The sequence below is a fragment of the Strix aluco genome, chromosome 6 (assembly GCF_031877795.1).
Source record: "Strix aluco isolate bStrAlu1 chromosome 6, bStrAlu1.hap1, whole genome shotgun sequence".
Classification (NCBI taxonomy): domain Eukaryota; kingdom Metazoa; phylum Chordata; class Aves; order Strigiformes; family Strigidae; genus Strix; species Strix aluco.
This window is the reverse complement of record NC_133936.1, coordinates 8177267-8198558: the sequence shown is the minus strand read 5'-3', so window position 1 is coordinate 8198558 and position 21292 is coordinate 8177267. Positions and strand designations below refer to the sequence as shown.

The 21292-nt window shown below is 35.4% G+C and overlaps 1 protein-coding gene across 8 annotated transcripts in view; it reads right to left on the bottom strand.

The window, feature by feature from the left end:
- The window catches only part of ZRANB3 (zinc finger RANBP2-type containing 3), a 52860-nt gene that overhangs the window by 14278 nt on the left and 17290 nt on the right, over nt 1–21292 (bottom strand). For 5 of the 8 annotated variants that reach the window (XM_074828582.1, XM_074828585.1, XM_074828587.1 and 2 more), the window contains exons 3-11: nt 15144–15162; nt 12270–12448; nt 8851–9082; nt 6629–6714; nt 3979–4150; nt 3484–3612; nt 1952–2071; nt 1095–1214; nt 403–582 (exon numbers count right to left, since the gene is read on the bottom strand). In XM_074828582.1, the coding sequence (XP_074684683.1) occupies nt 403–582; nt 1095–1214; nt 1952–2071; nt 3484–3612; nt 3979–4150; nt 6629–6714; nt 8851–9082; nt 12270–12448; nt 15144–15162 (1237 nt within the window). Of the gene's footprint in view, nt 1–402; nt 583–1094; nt 1215–1951; nt 2072–3483; nt 3613–3978; nt 4151–6628; nt 6715–8850; nt 9083–12269; nt 12449–15143; nt 15163–20142; nt 20187–21292 lie in introns of those variants that run through there. The other 3 variants (XM_074828588.1, XM_074828586.1, XM_074828589.1) reach the window with 3 other exon arrangements.

The following is a 21292-nucleotide window of genomic DNA, read 5'->3' as shown; positions in this document are numbered from 1 at the left end:
AAGGCATAACATTCATCCAATTAAAAAACAAACACAAAGCCAACAAACTCTAGTTGTTATTTTTGTGCGAAACACCTTAAAATTGTAAATTGAACAACCAAAGCAATAAAAAGCTAGAAGGAAGATAAAGCAATGATCTCCTGTAGACGTGAACCATCCCAGCCATCTCAGCAAAGAGTCACCTTATTTATCTTAGGATCTTAAATGGAGAGTAAAAAGCTAGAAAAGACTAATTTGGAACAGACATGGACATTTTAACGATTAGCAGCTTTAGGTGTATCAATTTGTCTTACAGTAGGAGAGTGCTCCATTTAAGCAAGAATGTTATTATTTGGCACGTGCACTTAAGTGTTATCTTAACCATAGAGAGTTCTTGATTATTCAGTTCTATTCCACACATACCTTGCGATTCAGCATCGCCCACATAAGAGTATCCATTGTTCCTTTTGCAATAAGGAAGTGAATATTCACAGAACTGCACTGCCCAATTCGGTGTGCTCTGTCTTCTGCTTGCTTAATATGGCCTGGATCCCAGTATAGTTCAGCAAACACAACATGAGTAGCAGCAGTGAAAGTTAAACCCTAAACAAAATATGTACATGCATTTTAGAAAAAAGATTCCACACACAAACAACTGAATATCTGAAGTAAAAGAAAGCTAAAGGTTATACAGGACATTTTTATATGGAAAGAAGAGGGACCACCCCAACAGTAGATGGGCCTATTACACTGATTTCTTCCTTGGGCCTCAGATATAAGCAGGATTCAAAAAATACTTCAGTATTGTGCAAAGACTGCATACTGCTTTGCATTATTGAAGTAACATTAATTTCTTATTAATCTGGTACCTTCAGAGAAGTTTTTACTAATTATTCAAGAATGAGATGCTGCTGCTTATCTTGATTTTGCTCAAGTACTTTCAACAGAGGCTTAAAACAGTTAATACGATTAGTGCAAAAAAATGAATACATGAGTCTACAAAAGGCATATTGCATGAAGATAAATTGCCTTCAGTAAATCAGGTCAGTCACCAATGACTTTAGTACTTATATTCTTCGGGTTTCTTACTTCACAAACTTTCTTTTTTGTCCTACCTGACCAGCTGCCTGAATACTCAAAATAGCAACCCGGGTGTCAGCATCCTTCTGGAACTGATTAACAAGACGTATTCTTTCTGCAGAAGGAACACTTCCATCTATTCGTATGTAGCGAACCTGTAACATATCGTAATAGAGACAAAATGACATTATCATCGGCTCTATTTTTGGAGCCAATCATTCTCTGTCCCCCAATGAAAATATGAAAACATCTGTTCTATTTCTGTCATGGGGATAGGGATGCAACAGTACTCTTTCACCCTTTGATTTACAGTTAAGCCTCTATCTAGAGAAGTGTAGACTTAGTATACCCTGTTTACAAAAGGAGAAGACAGAATGAACATGGGATCTTAAAATGCAATATTCCGCAGAAGAATCTGTAATTTCCCTGACGTGATTTATTAAAATTCCAAGCATTTGCAAAATAATAACAATATGAAATAGCAAAGTTAGCCACCATTCCCTAGAAACAGTTGAAAGTCCACGATCAAAGTAATATGAAGGTCGTTTGCAAACATTTTTACTGCTTTGAATTAAGTGTTCAGCTGAGATGACAGTGTTCTGTTAAAAAAAAAAAATAGACGGAAGCACATTGGTAGAAAACCTTGGGAAATAACTGTCTACAACATTGATTCAATAATAATAATACCAGATATGAGTGTTTACATTATCCTTAAATACAACACAGTTCTACAAAACCACACATCCCTTTTAATCCAGTGGCACCGACCCACATATACTTAAAAATCCATAAATTGCCATACACACAGCTAGTTCTACTGAATTCAAACACACCCCATATGTATTTTGAAAGTCTGAAGTTAAATTTGTGTGCACATTTGTTAAATCATTACCTTTTTTTCTATAACTGCCTCTGTACAGGCTTGAAGCATGCTTAAGTGATGAGCAAAAACTAGAAACTTCAGTTTGTCATTTTCAAGCATCATTTTGATATAGTCCTTTACTGCTCCTGCCTGGAGTAAGAGAGTACATTTTCATTAATTAGACATACAAAATGGTCAAAAAAGACAGTTTTAATTTTAATGTCTTTCAGTTTCTTGTGATACGAAAAGGTAAATTTCCACACTTTTTGTTATCCATTTAAGATTTTATCAAACACTAGCATTGTTAAGTATAAAATTATTCAAATTAATTTTGTTTGAAAAATACCATAACTTTGTCTTTGAGAAACCCATTTCATCCCTTCAGTGGAAAAAAAAAAAATATTATCCTCAGAAGATCACATAATTACATGGCACTTCTTTCAGATTAAGACGTTTAGTTACAACATCATTATCTGATGTTTTAAGCCATGTTTTGAAAAAATAAAACTGATTTCTGCCCAAACATATTTCAAACGGACAAGGTATTGTTTAATCAGAACTCCTGTATCTGCACCCACATAAAGCCATATATCAAAACTGAAAGAATAATTTTGATACTTTCATGATACCGTAATCATAAAATATTGCTCTATTCAAACATTCATAGAATTCTTCTGTGTTTAATATATTTTTCAATATCTTTTACAAAAACTATTAAAGTAATGATGACAGTTAATAACAAAATTTATCAGTGATCAATGGTTAATGGAATACCCACTGCAGCAGTCCTCAGATTTTTTTTTTTCCCCCTCTTTTTTTGCCTTTCAGCTTTGTGTTTGAAAATGGATTACCAAAGGAGAGAGACCAGAAGAGTGGGGAAAAAATAGCAACAGAACTACAGGGATATTTTTAAGACAAGGATAAAAAAATTGGAACCTTTTTTTCCTCCCCCTGTCGTTTTCTAAAAATAGATTAGCATAATGAAGCCTGATAGCAGGGTAAAAAGTAGGCACGGAAAAGATTTGGGTCATTAACTTGTTTTTCCTTATATCTTAAGCTACAGTGCTATAGGAAGAAATACAGAACATGGAGTCTCATTTGGTAAAACAGAAAGAGAGAAGCTAGAAGAGATTGTTCTGCCACATTTATCCATGAGGAGAACCAGTACTGGCAGAATGCCGTCTGCGTAAGGGCGGCATCAGACCATCCTGGGTCAGCTGCAGCAGCTGCCAACACACAGGTATGTCCCTGAAATACTCACCTTCAGTATATCCCTAAGTCTGAGAGACACATTTAGTGCTGTCAGGAGACTATGTCTGGACAGTCTCAGCCAGCTTGGTGGGTATCTAATCAGTAACAATTTTAGCACTTAGCTCAGGCCATTATAATGAGGTTCAGCCTATTCCATAAACATACAGGGAAAAAGAGAGTGTTTCTCCAAGTCGCAATGATAAAACAAACCAATCAACCTCATCTAGTATTCAGGCCAATACAAGCAGTTTTATTAAGTTAAAAACACAGTGAGTATTTTAAATATATTAAGAAAAGATTTCTATGCTTACCTTGGCAATGGCTGTTTCTTTATACATGCGTGTGATTAGATTCATGACTTCAGAAAAGTGGCTTTCAGTGGCATCTGAATTCAGAGTTCTCATTAATTTCTCCCATGCTGCAAAAGTGGTATTCAAATTCTAGTTGGCAGAAGAGATCGGTGGTTAGATATATAGTACAAAGCATGTTCTACCTCAACATGTACATTTCAAGCATGAAACATTTAGAAACTGATTACTTGATTTGCCTAAAAGTAACCAAAGGATTCAAAATCTAAGGGAAAGGAAGAAGACATACTAAAACTGGAGCAAATTTTATCATTATCTGATGGCAAAAATTTGCTATATTCATGTTCTTCATGTTATATTTTAAAAAGAATAACAGAAATGCTATGCCATATATTCACACATTCCTTGTAACTACATATAATACACAGGCATACATATAAATACATAGATATTACTGTTTACTAACAATTGTGTTTTTAGCAAAAGGGGAAAACTTACCTTAGATGCGGCTTGTGGGAGGTCAAATGGAATACGTTGTCTAACTTTGGGAGGCAATTGAGTTAGGACATCATTCTTCAATCTTCTGATCATTATTTCACTCAAAAGTTGATGTAGTTCTTCTAAATTTGAAGCTCCTCTACAGTCCCATTGAGTTCTTTTACCAAAAAACCTTAAAATGAAAAATCAACACTGAGGGTAAGAACTCTTCCAAATTCAATAGAAACCTTCAGTACATAATTAATTTTAAACCACACTACTAGATATGAAGGTGTGCTGGATAACAACGCTTGGTGTTCCTGTTTTATGCCAGAGATGATTGCTTTCTGTCAGATTCCTTCCAACACTAGAGTCAGAGCTGTTTCAACTTCCCAGCAGATACCACTGCCCACAGGCATTACTACCCACCAGATGCACAAAGTCTTCTGTATCATCCCAGCTACACTTCCTTTTCTACGGGAAGGAAAAGTTTCAGGTATAAATTTATAACTCTTGTTTCAATGGACTAATGAGGAGAACACGCCACCTTGAGAATGCTCTTTATTATAGAGGGGAACAACTGACATGGAAGCTATCATGAAAGCTTCAAATATCACCATTAATATTCCTTTGCTTCCCTCCCTAAGAACTCCCTCCTAGTTATAGTCAAAGACAGGATTTAAAGCTTAAGATACCATCTTTAAATGTAATAAGCAACGTTAAATAGAGGAAGTAGGTTTAAGGTTAAAAAAAAAAAAAAGAATTGATTAACTTAGTCTTCCTTGTTCTTTCTTTGCTTTGTTGTTTTTAAGGAAGTGTTGCAGCAGGTACAGCAGCTTTTCTCTGTCAACATTGCCAAGAGATAGCAAAATAATGAGCATGACATATTATGCTGCCTTTGGAGAAAAGCCCAGGTAGCATTTTCCAAGGTCAGGAGAGTATGTTGCAAGCATATAATTTCACTAGTAATTTTTTTTTTTTTTTTTAAAAAACCCATCATTTAGAGAATTTTAAGCCTTACTGAGCTTATCAACAGTGTTCTAGTTGGCTGCCTATAATCATTCAGGAAAGGGGCTGAGGGACTCACTTCTACACTGGTGAAGTATTGTCATAACACACTCAGAATGCTACATAGATGGAAGACAGCAACATCTTTCCCTCATATCCCTTATTTGGAGTATTTATATGGTTGTCCTTAGAAAGGTTTTTCCTCCCTCCAGCTTGAGCATTGGGGATATAAAAGAAATGGTAGGCAAAACTTCACAGAATACTTTGGACCTCATCTTTAGAAACAGGTATCTATGAACACCTAAGTAAAAAAAACCCACAACATTTTCACAGAAAGTGCTGCATAAAATAATGCTATCAAGTTTATTACCACAGGATGTTTTGTTTCAGCCAAGTCATGAAGACAAGGTTATTTATTGAAAGCTTGCCAAACCCTGAACTTGATTTTTATTACATTTATGGTATTCCAAAAATAAGATAATCATCTATGATTGAGTAGCTAACCATGCTGTACCCACGCACACTTGTGGTGTGAAAATTACAGATGCATTCAGTCAAAACACCATGGAAAAAATAGCATTACTCTGTCTGAAAATTAAACAGCACTCTTCCATGTTATTTGAAGTTAAATGTTGATAAAATGCATATGATGGAGGGACAAAACAAGTTATATGAAAATGAAACCACATAGATATTACTGTAAAAATCTAAATGCTAGCCAATTTAGCTGTCAAAATCTATTTTTTTGAATGTATGCAAAATTGTAGATAAGAAATTTTTTAGCTAAGAAATTTTTTAAAGGTTCTCCCTTTCTCGTAACTTCTTTCATTCCAGATTGTAACATAGATTCAGTTGGGTAAAACTAAGCATTTTAAATCAGAGCTTTTTCTATCCCCTCTATTTTAAGAATATTGCTAAAGAAACCACTCATTAAACTAAAGCTGAGGGAAGCAAGTCAGAGGGAAATGAATCCTCCTTAAGTTAATAACTTAAAGCACATGAAACGTGAAAATTCCTGAAAGATGCAAGGAATAAAAATGGGTTAAAATTCATTAGGCACATGTGTGGAAAAGTGTGTAATGAGCAATGTTACCTAGCAAATTGGAGGCAAGGTGGTGGACAAGAACTTACAACGCCTATATTCAATCCCTCAAACAGAATTACTAACACACCACTGTGCTTTTGGAGGTTTCATACCTTTATTTTTACTCAGTCACTGTAAAATACAGAGACAAGGATTAGACTTTTTACCTAAGCATGGTGGGATAGCAAAAAGACTGGATCGCATAATAGAGAGAGGTGTAAATTATTACATGATATGAGCACGAGACTGAGAATCAGAAACTCCTAAGTTTCAGCTGTAGCTGAAACTCCAACTGTAAAGGTAAAACTTATACACCTCTTCGTGACAACAGTAAATTTGTAAACAATTTTACTTAACAGAATGCTGGCACTTAAACTTTATTTCAAACTTTAATAGCTTCCAATTTTGTCCTCAAATAAAGTCTCCTGTCAGTTTAATCCTTCTACCAGTCCTCTTTGATGACCCTAGGTTTCCAAGCAAGATGATATGCTACAGCATTAGAGTACAGATTCTCTCACGTCACATGACAAGAAAATCGAAAACACTCATCGAAACATAAATGAGCAAGTACAGTGATACCTGACACGAGCATTGCAGTATTTTTTGGCATATTCACTCCAAGTTCCAAATCTTCCTGGAAACAGTGCCTCAATCTGCATGAAAAGCTGTATTAAAAAAAAACCCAGTGATAGTCAAAAATTGCCCGCAGATGTAAGACTACTCAGAAATAATTACTGTGTGATTATTGTGTTAAGTTTACATTCAATCCTTGCACAAAAAACACACAGCTTGGCACACACGCAAAAGACATTTGATGGGAGTATGCATGTGTCTTCAGACAGAACTGTTGGGGGAAGCCCCCAAAGAATAGAGCACCCTAAACACAGTGCTGATGACTTGAAAAGATTTATACTGAACAAGAAAACATGGATGAGCAGATGTTATTCCTGAAAATACAATTTTTGTCATTTGCCAGGTACACTGGCTTCTGCAAAGCTTCAGTGCAGGTATTTCATGATAGCCTGCTTCTTAAAATACATGAAAAAACCTACTCATTCTTAAGTTTTACCTCAAAAAATAGACAATGTCAATACAGACCAGAAATTTCACACCTTTCTTCATGTTTGAGTAACTGGAGGTAAATAGCAGTTCAGACAACCTTAGCCAGAAAGAATCCTACTTTACAAGCTGTTTTACTATCAAAGCTTTTTGGATTCAAAGATCACTACTAGATCCAAAACATTGTTGAGAGGTTGCATAGAGACAAAGAGTAATATAGAAGGCTCTCCCCTAAATGCATTTTCCTGCTATTCTTTTAAGTCTACTGTACATCACTTCTGCCATTTAAGTTTTCATATTACCTAATCACATGCTAGTGACCTCTCCAAAAAAGAAAATTACTACAGCCTAATTTTGTTCCTTACAGGCTTCTTTCAAGACATAAGTTAGAGAACAGAAAAGCAGTAATAAGGAAGCAAACAAAAACCCACAAAACCAATTTATTTGCCCAAATGAAATGCTATTTTGATGTAGATCTAGGCCAAACAAGAAACTGCCTGTAATTATTTGCTGTAAATGTATGCAAATATAAGTAACTAATGCTTTTCATTTTCTACACATATTCAATTTAAAGACTTCACAGAAAGATTCCGCTTATGACACAAAAAATATTAAAAGAGACTTAATGCTTTTTACACTCTGCCTTATAAGCCATGGCAGAACTTTGGTATCAGTATAAAAATGTCTCAGATTGTTTTCCATTTGGTCATGAATTTTGACCCCATTACTGTGATCAAGGACAGCTTATATTGAATTTCCTCTGAAGACCTTTAGCAATGTTGCTTACTGGTCTTGGTATCAATGCATTGTATAAAAGTGTAACACTTTCTAACTTCAGTTCTTCTTCCAGGGTTGGTTGCAATGCCTTTTGTACATGTGCAGGAAGTTTCATAATTATCCACACCTATAGATATAAATTTTTAAAGTTTTTAAGCAAATGCTCATAATACACCACACCCTTTTTCATACAGTGGCTACCTTTCTCAAGGTACAAACTCTCTGAACAAATTAAATTATTAAAGGGTTTTGGCTTAAGTTCTATTTACACAACACAAAACTCTAAAGTGTAAAGTATTATTTATATAACCCTTACAATTCCCTGGATACAAATGAACTCTTATATTCCATTTATTTCTACATTGGATAAAGGCAGTTTTCTTGGGTTGAGTATAAAACCCAAGTGGTTTTTGTTTTCCTCTCTGCTCCTCCCCAATTCCATAAATTCCAAAAAACTTCCTTCAAAGGAAAACTTGTCTTTCTAGACTGCAACAAGCACAGGATATATTTTTTCCACTTATGTAATACAAGTGAACATCAAGAATATTCAAAAGACCAGTGATAAACAAAGGACGTCGTATATCAGATGATAAAGTAGAAGATTTAATACATGTTCTTGTCTACCAAGAACTCTCCTACCCAGTAGAAACAAATAGTTCTCTACTTAGGTTCTTCATTTTCTATGTCACCCAACAGTCAGTCTGTTACTTGCAGGATTAATTTCTTATAAGAAACACTGCCTCAAGTCACTTGTGCATGAGCTTGAAACGAATTTGCAAAACATCAATATATTCAACTCAAAGATATCATTTTAGTTTATTATACTTGTACTTCCTAATGCAGCTAGTGTATTGTTTGATGTCATAATGCATGTAATTGTACATATTCAAGAAAACTACGAAATTGTTCATTTATTACTGATTATTACTTAAAAAACCCAAAACAAAACACAATATGTCAAATACCTCTTCAGGTCTTCCTAGAGCAGGAGTTCCAGTAAGAAGAATAGCTCTAAGAGCTTTCTGCACAATTGGCAACAAAATCTTGCTGCGGGTGGCATTTCTGGATTTCATATAGTGTGATTCATCAACCACAACTACCTTAAAGTTCTGCCTGTACAAAGTGTCTACTAAAGTCTGTGCATCAGAAGTTAACAGGCCATACCCCAGAATCGTTACTTTGCTGGTTGATATTCTCCTAAAAGAAAAAATCCAGAAGTTTTCTTAGTAAATTTTCACTGTAAGAAAAATAACACAGCAAAGGAATTACACCAAATGAATTATTTTTTTTTTAAGAAGGTATGTATGACACCTTTTGGATTGATTAGTTAGTGGGCTGTCAAGCTAATAACAGCTTTCAGTGTTTAAAACACTCCAGCATCTCACACTTACAAATCACACACATTTCATAACCATTTTCAGAAGACATATATTGCATTTCAAAGGAAGTTCGTCTATCTGGCTGCATTGCTTCAACTTGTGCTCCTTTTCCAGGAGTATTGCATGGGACAAATCCACTTTCTGGATAAAAAGTTACACACACAAGTCAGATCATTATGAGCACACTATGTAAACAGCGCCCAAACGCCTGAAGTAATTATGTCTCTATGCAAGCTATCTACTGCTCTGAGTACAAAGAGTCACCGTACCAGCAGCCTCAGATGACTAACTAGACTGTCTCTGAGTACTTGGGTAGTGTAAAAGTACATTCTAGGCTGAACCTCAACATCTGCAAAAAAACTCCATTCGTATCAGAGCTGTCTATCCAGCTTCTGCTAGAAAGCAAAAAAACTGAAAGCAGGGAATCAACAAGTCACATGATCAAAAATTAGTATTTAGTTGAAAAAGAACTTCTTACAGTCAAAGACATATACAAGTCCAAGGCATGAATTGATTTTAAAATCACTAGAGTGCACTGTGGCCCTTCAGGAGCCTTTGAGCAGCACAGGAACTCTTAAAGTTGTCAAACAAGTCACCAGAATGAGAGTCGTAACTGGTCTACCCATCTGTCAGACACTACCGCTCTGCTGACATGATTTTTATTTGTTCTCCAGTAGCAATAGATCAAAAAAACACCTAAGTTGAAGTTTCCTTGAGTATTTAAGAGGATGAAAGTGTGTGCATGTGCACATTCATGCTTCTGGATATGGAAGAAGAGGCAACCGTTAGAGTACTGGCACCGTGGTCAATGCACTAAGGACTCTGGCTGTTACTATATAGATGGGACAACCGGGAAAACAAGACTTTCCCCTACCCCTTTGTGAAGGGTGGATAAAAAAAATTACAAATAAAATTACTTAGTGGAACCAGTTTATTCAAGAAACATCCAATTTCAAACTTAGTTAGAAATTATAAGAACCTAAACTGATGCCTAAGTATATTTTAACCTGTTTAAATTAAGAAGTTAACATTCAAGCAGTAAATTTCATTGCTGAAGTTTTGAAGAAAAGCTAAGTTTGAACTGAGAGAAGTCAAAGCTGAACATATGGAAGCAGAATTTAACAAAATGCTAAACCAAGTTTGGCAGCTGTATTTTTGCATTTGCATTTTCTTGCAAATGCATAAAACACTTTTTAATGTTAAAATATTAATTAGGTCAACAGCTACTTCACTTGTAGCTAGGAAACTTCCTGGGAGTTAAACAAGCAGAAACCCAAGTTTTCCTCTTCCCTTGTTGTTGAATAAAAGTAAGTGATAATGGTAAAGGTCTACTCCTTTTAAAATATTTTTGAAAATAAAATGAACAGAATTCTGTCTGACATTTACTTATTCCACATTTCCCCTTTCTGCATTCAGCACTATAGCATTAAGTTTGTGTGCATTTTAGCTAAATAGCTTAAAAAAAACCCCAAGGCTCATTGGATCCTTATTTTAGTTCCCATATTCCTATGATAAACTTAAATTTTGACTACCAGTAGCAACTATCACTTGATTAAGCTTTAAAAATGCATTTTCAGTTGAATTTCTCTGTTTACCACAAGGAACGTTCCAAGCTACTGCCTCATCTGCACATCTTGGTGGTCAAGTCACTTTCTGATATTCCCCAGACAACATGAAGATCAGTCTCCCTTAGCTAAAAGTTTTAGAACAACATCTAGACATTACCATGAAATCAACCAAGTCATTTACAGTAAAGCAGACTAAAAAATACCCTTGTAATTTAGTGTAATAGAAGAGTTATTCTAATGACACACAAGACTTGTAGACTCTCTTTGATGAACTCATGCTATTAAGTCTAAAGATAGAAAGCCTAGGACATGATGACCTTTTCAGTTATTTAGAGAATACTTATTCTAACATAAATTTTCTCAGTGTGCTAAATAGAACTTTAATAGTAATTACTTCCTTATTTTGTAATTTATACCAGTTTTCCAAAAATGCGTTCAAAATGTTTTACAGAAGCTAATGAATACAAGCTAATTCATCAGACTTGAGAAATAACTCTATACATTCAATTTGGGACACACTGAAGTAATCTAATTTTCAGCAGACAAGCACTTGCTACTTTGCAAAAAACCAGACTTCTCACTTTCAAAGGAGATGAGTAACTACCATAATATAATACTACAAAACTGGGAGGAGTGGCTGATACACCAGAGGGTCATGCTGCTGTCCAGAGAGACCTTGACAGGCTGGAGAAATGGGCTGGCAGGAACTCAAGAAGTACAACAAGGAGATGCACACAGTCCTGCACCTAGGGAGGAATAGCCCCATGCACTAGTATATGCTGGGGGCCACCCAGCTGGAAGGAAGTTTAGCAGAAAAGGACCTGGAGGTCCTGGTGGACACTAAGTTGAACGTGAGCCAGCACGGTGCCTTTGCGGCAAAGAAGGTGAATGGTATTCTCAGCTGCATTAGACAAAGTATTGCCAGCAGGTGAGGGAGGTGATCCTTCTCTTGTATTCAGCACCAGTGAGGCCACACCTGGAGTGCTGTGTCCAGCTTTGGGCACATGGATGTACTGGAAAAGGTACAATGAGGGGTCACGAAGATAATTAAGGCACTGGAGCATCTATCCTATGAGGAAAGGCTGACTGGGACTGTTTAGCAAGCAGAAGACTCAGGGGGATCTTATTAATGTATATAAATACCTGAAGGGAGGCTGCAAAGAGGATGGAGCCAGGGTCCTTTCTGTCGTGCCCAGTGACAGGACCAGAGGCAACGGGCACAAACCGAAACACAGGAGGTTCCCTCTGAACATCAGGAAAGAGTTGGGTTTTTTTTACTGCACTGGAACAGGTTGCCCAAAGAGGTTGTGGGGTCTCCATCCTCGGAGATACTAAAAAGCCACCTGGACAGTCCTGGGCAACAGGCTCTAGGTGGCCCTGCTTGAGCAGGGGGCCTTGAACAAGACTTTCTATAGAAGAATAATGATCTTTACTCACCCAGTATCAGTTTTGTTCTGAATGATGCTAATATCATCTGGAGAGAGTTCTGGAATCCACTTCTCCATCTCATCAACCCAAGGGTATCTCAGAGATGAAGGCACAACAATTAAGAGAGGCCATTCGTTTTTATAGTAATAGGAAATGGCAATTGCTTGAATTGTTTTACCTAGTCCCATCTGGGAAAAGAAAAGAAAAGAAACAAATTAAAATAGAAGTTTCAGCTCGGAAAGCATATTCCATTCAGAAGAGCCAAAAATATTTTCAAAGGCAGAACCAGATAAAGGGAACAAAGCCAAAGACCAAGTTACATAGCATCTATTTCATTGTCAATTTGTTACCACAGATCATCTTTTATGAAAGAAGATGCTTCTCTTTAAATGGATTAATAAATATGTTATATCTCATTAGCTCATTAAAGCTAAAAGCATTTCCATTCATTTCAGAAGATTTTCTGTACAGGGCCCTAGTAGACTACAAAGATCAAACTCTAACTTGTCAAGCTACCAAAAACATTTTAAAAAGACTATGCAAAGGAAAGAAAGTATGGGATGTCTTCTTAACATAAGAATGACAACTTAGGACAAAGTTGCACAGGCAACTGAAGAACAAAGGAAGATCCATATGAAGAACTCTGCTTTTGACCCAGTAAGTCAACAAAAAGAAACTACTGCTTTCATTCACCATGGCTAAGTTTCTCTTTATTCTGTAACACAGAAGAGGAAGTCCACCTAGTGGAGAATTCAGATTTACAGACAAGGAGAAGGGTAAAGATATAATACATTGATATATATTTAACAAGAAAATATGTTTCAGACTGTCAAGGTAGGAACACTCACATCTAATGAGTTATGAATATAGATAGCAACAGATGAATATAAGATCCAGAATTTAGGGTTTTGTTTAAAAAATAAAACCCCAAAGATTTTATCAAAGAATGCAGTTATTTTCTCTACTTGTTCACATGGCAAAAAATAATTCCAGTTTCCTGTTAGGCACTAAAGGAGAGACTGGCCTTAAAATATTCTGTTCACATTTTCCACAGAGTCCAGTGGATATTTGAGTTGATTTGCTGCTATCTAACTACTCATGGTACAGACATAAAGGAACAACTTACTTATATCCTCAGTATTGAGTTTAAATGGGCTGATGTAATGGTATCAAGAGGAGATTTCCCAGGTATAGAAGAAAACATAATGAATATTTCTACTATTACTAGAAAGAAAAATAATCAGAGAACTACTGTGATGCTAAGTTTTCATTAAAAACTGCCAAGTTTTCATTAAAATTTTCCTGCAAGCCCCCCTTGTGTCATCAGTAGTGCTTGAGCCAGCTGACAAATCCAGGTTAAAAAAAATTTACATTAATTTTTATTTTGTTGCCACAGTTGTCTTCCTAACTCAGACTGCCCAGTCTCTGTACACTGGTGATGATCCAGGCAACTGAATTGAAATGAGTAGGGAATAAAAGGCAGGTCTCTTGGCAGCTGTGCACCTGTAACTGAATCTAGATGCCATATAGCCAATCACCGGTCTAGACTGTATCAGTGAGAGAGACAAAAAAACCCATAGAAAATATTATGGTCTTGGGTTTTGATTTAAACACATATTTTCAGTCATGGAAATGGATGACATGGAAAACCTGAAATTTTGGGGGAAAAACGTTGCCTGTTCCCACTCTGAGAAAGAACGTCAATGTATTTTTAGAATACCTTTCAAAAAGATACTATTATTATTTTACTTTAATCCTTATATAGTTACATAGTCCAGGCATATGTACAGTAGTTATATGATCTCTAGTTTTCATATATAACTTCTTTTTGTATACAAGTTCATAATACTGATGTTTTCTTTTACCAACATTTTCTTCCTATTTTAGAAATATGTCAACAGGCACAAGGTACACACCACTGCACAATAGTTATTCCAGTGCCAGACCTATTGTCATTATGAAATATACATTATTTACTTCAGAATAAATATATCTTGCAGCACTTTTTATTGCTAACATAATTATACAGAGTTTATTTTCTCATTCAAGGAAGGAAATAAGAAACTTTGTTTAAACAAACAAACAGCCACTGCTGATATTTTGATTTTTCCTCAGCTTCTTTTTTCTCCTCCCCTGAATACTTTTGTATTCTCCACAGTTTCTAGAAATTTCACATTCTACGCCACGATAGTTTATCTTCTGCTGTAATGAGATTTCCATAGTATGAGGAGATGCTTTAATCCCAGTAATCCATCTCTCTCTCCCTCTCCCTCCCAGTGTTTCAAGAAAACACAAATTAGAATTGGGAGACTATATCGATCCCCAAACATTACCTCATGGTCACTAAGGTTTTATACTTACAACACATCAAGAACATTATACTCTATTACAAAAGTGTTTTATCTGTGGGAAGAAATGCTGGACTCAAATTCCCCTATAGAATAGAATATAAATTTTCAAATGTATGAAAGTAATGAATTTCACTACTAATACTTGATTAGTGCATTTAAGAAAATTCATCTTTGGAAGGCATATCTGTTCAAAATCCACCTCTTTGGGCCATTATAATTGCTATGCAATTATAAAGTGCTAAAAAAAAAATCAACTGTCAATATTTTTAAGACTTAACAATACAGGAGATTTAACCTACCTAAATACAATCAGAAGTAACCTAGCTTTCCTCAAAGATTCTTTTAAGCTTATGTCAGGCTTCATTTTTTCCCCACTTAGATCTTTTCAGACTATCTGACAAATATCACAGGAATTAGGCTTCTTTCATTACCAACCTTTCTGCCCACATCTCTCAAACAAAAAAAAAGTCACATGTACATGAAGTACATTAACACAAGAAAATGGTGTTAGAGGAACAGGGACATCACTTACCTCATCAGCAATCATACACCTAAATAAGAAACAAGAAGAGAGGGGAGAAAAAAGCAGAAATTAATAGTAAATATAACAGATAAACCAATACTGACAAACTGTTTACTATAAATTTAAGTTATGGATTTACTGAATCAATGAAAGGGAAAAAAGGTAGACTTCATTCCTACAGATATCAATGACAAAAAGTAAATTTGCTATCAATTTGAAAGTAAGTATGCCTATTATTCTAAAAACATATATTCAATGTTAGCATTACTGAAGAACTTGCACTGTAAAATTGAATTGCTGCTTTGGTCTAGTGTTATATTAATTGTAATCTTAAGAGACATTTTCAAGGCAAGAAGTGCATCTTCGATTTCTTTTTGTCTTTCAGAAACAGTGATGGTTTTGCTGCTTCATGATTAAGGATTATTTATATGTCAGAATTATTTTAAAAGGCTGGTTACCAGAGCTGTCATACTTTGTTTTGAAATAGAAACAGACACTCCCTCTTCCCCACCTTCTAAAGTATTAGAAAATAAACTTGATTTTTTTTTCCCATTTTGAAGTCACTTAGTTAATGTTACTCCATGTAAAGACAATGACGGGTCCAAGTGCCCAGTCAAAACCAGTAAATTCTGTTCAGCATATTTACATTTTCTGAACATTAAATGCCATCTTTGATATTCATTTCTTATATGTATTTTAAGTTATTTAGTTTATTTCAGTTATTTAGTAGGTACTTTCTTAACTCAAGTAGGGTCTAGGAAACTTAAATGTTTTTAGCCCATGCAACCCTCTTCATCAAATCTTTGAGACTGGATCAAGGATAAAGGAAATTATTTGATGGACATTTAGTTAAGCCATTAAATGGATCATGCTGCACCTTTCCAAATGTGTACCCTCAGCTATTTCACAAACTTTTACTTCTACTACTTTACAAACTTTTCCAAGCTGGAAAAAAAAAAACCCAAAACAATCAAAAACCCCTAAAACCTAACCAACAGCCTATTCAATTCAAAAGCATTATCTAAAGAATTACAAGAGCTTGTTCTACCATTAGTAGTTAAAATACATATATTAAATTCACACTAACAAATTCAGAGGAAGGCACAAGTCCAAGCAAAAACTGTTAAGATAACAAAGAGGCGAGGAGACAACCTACTCCCTTTAAGTCTTACAGCCAGACGATGACTTAAAGTTCTCTTTTCTCCTACAGCAACCCTGGACTGCATGAAAATACAAATTTACTAAGTATCTTCTGACCAGAATCAATGCTGGGAATACCAAGGCAAGATCTGAAACAGGCACAAAGTGTGAATTTCTGCAACTTCACAAGAATCGTCAGAGTTCGATAACAATACCTGCTTGGGCTGCAGTTAAATAACTCACAATTACATGAATTCTTTAACTACTAGGTAATCTGGTAAGTTTTCCAAGCACTGTATGATTTTCTAAATTGTCATAAAAAGCAAACTAGAAGAGTAACTTCCACCAGTCAGTATCACAGTGCCACACAAAGCACATGGGCTTAGTCAAACCACTGACTGAGAAATACAGCAGTGAGTGTGGTTGGTTGAACTACGTGACAGCAATAGACTGACAGCTTTATGCAGTCCATCACTTTGCTTGAGGATTTATAAATGTTTACTGACAGAAGAAAGTGCCAACTCTCAGAAATGATGAAATATTTCACCCTCTGGAAGGCAATAAACTTCACAGGCCACTCTGCTTGTTTTCCCCCTGACTCAAGTATCCTTCTGCCTTGTGCTTTTCACTTATTATCCCCAGTAGCTTTCAGTCATGGACACAAACGAGTCTTGAATTGCTCAGGATGAATTCTTCTTCACAGTCTGTTCCCAGCCACTGCATCTTCAAGGGAAACTGAAACTTCTATGCCACATAACTAGATATGCACATACTGCACCATGTAACTCAAATGCAATGTTCCTTCAATGAAAAAATGGAAGAGATCTTCCAGGTCTTTATGTCTATAATAAAATTTAACACACCAAGATATAAATATTCTAAAATATTTTTGGTATCAAAATATAAAGTAATACAGAACTGGTAGGTACTCTGAAGTTAGTGTAGCTACACAAAAGCACAACATAACTCTTATTTTCTGCCCAAAACTCAGCCACTTTATACTAATGATTAATACTTGTAGCAGCACCATCAACTTAGAACTGTTATTATGGCTAAAAACATGCATCTTGCCATGGGGCCAAAATGGACATTTCTGTGGTCAAAATAGAAATCTCAGCAGAAAATGTACACTGGCACTTTTCAGACATGTTTGATATTCTGAGAAACATGGTATACTGCTGTTTGTTCACTCCATCAGCCAGTGTAAATTTCAATGTCTACCAAGATCATCAGTTTCTTTCAACTAACATAAAAAAGAATTCAAAATATATCTTATGTAACTTAATTTTTTTATAAGTAACAAACTATCTACTTGCAACAGATGTATAACTACACTGCCCCCCCGAGCTTGTTTGGGATGGAGTGATTGAAACAAAGGAAGAAAACATTAAAAAAACAAACTCCCAAGTCTGCACAGATTTACAAAGGAAAAAAGACAGCAAGATAATTATTTTTAGTTGCGACTCATGATTGTGGGGCTTTAATGCCTGTGATTGCAGCTGGGCAAAGACATTTATTTGCAGACAACTAATACACAATCCTAATTTTAAAATAATGTCAGTTTTTGCTCAAAGACTGATTTTTTTTTTTTTAATTTAATACTCATTGTTAATTGCTTGAACTGAAGTTTACAAAACAAGTCTTTCTTTTTGCAGATTCTTTCATAGGCCAGCTGCTTTCAGTACATTAATCATGTTTTTTAAAAACAGTTTGAAGCCTGAAATCAATTGGAATACACAACAACCTAGTGTTGCAGGGTTTAAATGCAGAAAATGAGTAAGACTATAGCAATTAGCTACAGAGCAGAGGCATCTCAAGAACAAACCAAAAACCTTCTTCAACAATATAGTATATTTAATATAAGGATATCAGAGCAAATGTATAAATACAGCAATAACTGAGAGTATATTGCATCCAAGTAGCATCTGGTAGTAAGGAAATGTGGTAAAGAAGACAGGAATACAAATGTTCCTTGACAACTTGTGCTGATAAATACAGTATTTCTCAGTGTATCAACTTATATTTTAGTAGAATTGCATAAATAATTAAATGTTAATTATGCCAGTTCAGACACACAGAAATCAAAGTGAGAATACATAAGATCCTACTGCACTGTTCTTTGGCATATGTGAACTATTTGGACTCTCGTTCTTTTTTTTTCCAAGGTAACAAGTTAAAATGAAGAAATTCAGAGTGATTTACAAATTGCTCTGACAATTAGAAGCTGAATAGCAATTAAAATAAAAAGCCTTAAAAATGTCAACCACAGGAACAGATGTTTCTCCATAAAATGAGATTTTTTCATTAGAGTGAACTGTAGCCACTTAAACTTTGATGACTTGAGTATCTGCTTAAGAATAAGAAGTTGTTCTGGTTTTCTTTTTGCACTCATTTTCAGACTGTTCATAGAATCTTTGCTGCTATAGACTATCCTCTGTTTTCAGGTCTATTAACTTCCACTTAACATGTCCGAAGTGAAACTTTTTCATGTAGCAGCAACAAAGTTGCTGTTTTTTAAATATTTATTAGAAACTCATGATTTTGATGCTGGTAAATGAATGGAAGTACAATGTAACTGCCATGATTTTATCCATGACATAACCGCTCTTAAAAGATAATCGCAGTAAAGTGATCAACAGTTTTATCTTCCTTGTTTCTGCAGTACCAATACAAATAGAGATTCCACAGAAGCACCCATATGCTTAAAAGTTACGTATCTATAGTGATATTTTGCTATTCAGCTAAGTATTGATTCTCTTCTCCCACCCAATGATGAAATAGCTGTCATAGGTAATTTAGATTTTCTTCCTATACTTGCAACCCATATGTTTTTAGTCATTTAAACGTTTGACTATAGACACATCACAAATTGATATGAATCAGGTGCACAAAATTGTTTTTAAAGCTCCAGTTAGAGTATCCGAATGTGTTACGTCCTCTGTTATGATACAATTAGCAACATGAATCACTGCTTTGATCCACACTTTGTACTCAAATTCCTGAAGGGCTACAGTTTTAAAATTGTTAATTAATTGGCATAAATCAGCATTATTGATACACTTGATAATTTGACATGACACACAAGATGAGTTTATGATACGATAGAAGTTCATAAAACTAGTAAGTGGAAATTGAGGGTATTAAAATTATTTTATGACTTGATGCATTTTAGAGCATTCATCTTCTGTAGCTTTCACAGTTTTAGAATAAGAACCTTAAAGATGCCTGCTTAATGTAGTTACAAAATATGAGACTCTACAGCAATGAAGAATAGCTTACATTACTTAGAGGGAAATCAGATGTTTCCAGTTTATAATCACAACAGTCAGATTTGAAATGTAAAGAACTTCCCCATCATTATAGCCAAGATCACACAGAACTTATAAGATATCTAATAGTTGCATTAAGATGTTAAAAAGCAATACTTTACATTTTGCTTTACATAATCTTAAAAATATGCAGCCTCTATTTAAAACAAACTTCAGTATGTTCTATATTATTGCAGTCAGACAACCTGCCAACATGAACATAAAGGTTCCATGCTGTCAAAGCACAAGAAACAGATCTTCAGCTACACTGAAGGGACAAATACGTATTTTTGTTTCACGTATTTTGACTGCAAGAAGACAGACTTCTTGTTCTCTGAAGTTCAATTAGTCATTTCCTCTCAACTGGTAGTTACCCAATCTGAGCTTCATCATTCATATCCCATCTGTTCATATGACACCTTAATAATAGCTCTATGCAAGAATATAAATCAGAGCTATGATACGCAGTTTCATATCCTGTTATAAGCTCAGCCCACATGGTCAAAAGTTTCAGAAAAGCGGGGAAAAAAAATCATTTCAGATGTCTCAGTTACACTTACTCTCAGCAGCAGAGTCCAACCGTGCAAAAAGCACCACAGTCAATGGCAAATTCTTTCAGATTCTTTCCCATTTCAATTTTAAATGTTTCCCTTCTTCATAGTGAATCCTGTGACTAGATTTGAATCTTTGTCCGTTTATCAAGGAAATCTGCTAGTTTTTTCCTAACAGTAAGTATCAGAATCTCATTGGGATGCATTGCACATGCAGCTACAATCTTCCTACTATTCATAACTCTTTTACAGTTGCAGGGTTAGCAATGGGCTTTGGACACAGGAGTATCTTTCATAAATAGAAGGGAACCACATAGTCTGGTCTCCACTAGGATTTAACAACCCTTTCATTTCGAGATGTATTAGTTCTAAAACAAAACTACGTTTTCCATTAAAATGCAAACACAAAGAGCAAAACAGGAAGCTTTGTCTGAGAATGTATCCTGGTAAGTGAATATTCAGGCAGAGAAGAGAGCAAGAAGTGTACTGTGTTGGTTCACCTCAGGTGCCCATAGGTCCAAAATGTTACCGTAGATCCCTAAACAAAGGAGAAGAAATGCAAGCACCTGAGGTTATACACAAAACCCATCACTGTGTTTGAAGCTTTCTTCTACATGTAAAGAATCACATCATTTAAGGGACCATACAAAGCTGGATGAGTCAGAACCCCAGAACCAGATATTCACAAGTCAGCACACACTATCAGAACAGCCTTGTAAAGGTATCAAGCACCAAGCAAAGGTGCACCTACAGATTCTTACTACAGCAAACCTTGGAGAGAAACCAGAAGTTAGAAAAAAATAGGCTAAGGAACTAAGAAATAAACCCAAAACCTAGCCCTGTGGAAAGCTCTGCTCAGGAAAGTTCTGCCTCTGGAAGGACAGAAAGCATAATTTTTCAAACCTCAAAGAGCACAGAAAGAGCTCCTGGTTATGTTGATGTCAGGAAGATTGGAACCAACTTTGCAAAGCAGAAGGAGAAGCAGATCTTCAAAATTTTATGCAGATTAGTTGATTGGAGAAGCAGAAGGAAACTGAGGCTAAGCTCATGTGGCATATGTCTCATAGCCACAAGAAAATAGTCTGCATCAGAAAGAGGTTAATACTAAAACAGTTTTATAAAATGAGTTTCAGGGAAGGAAAAAAATGTTTAAATGAAA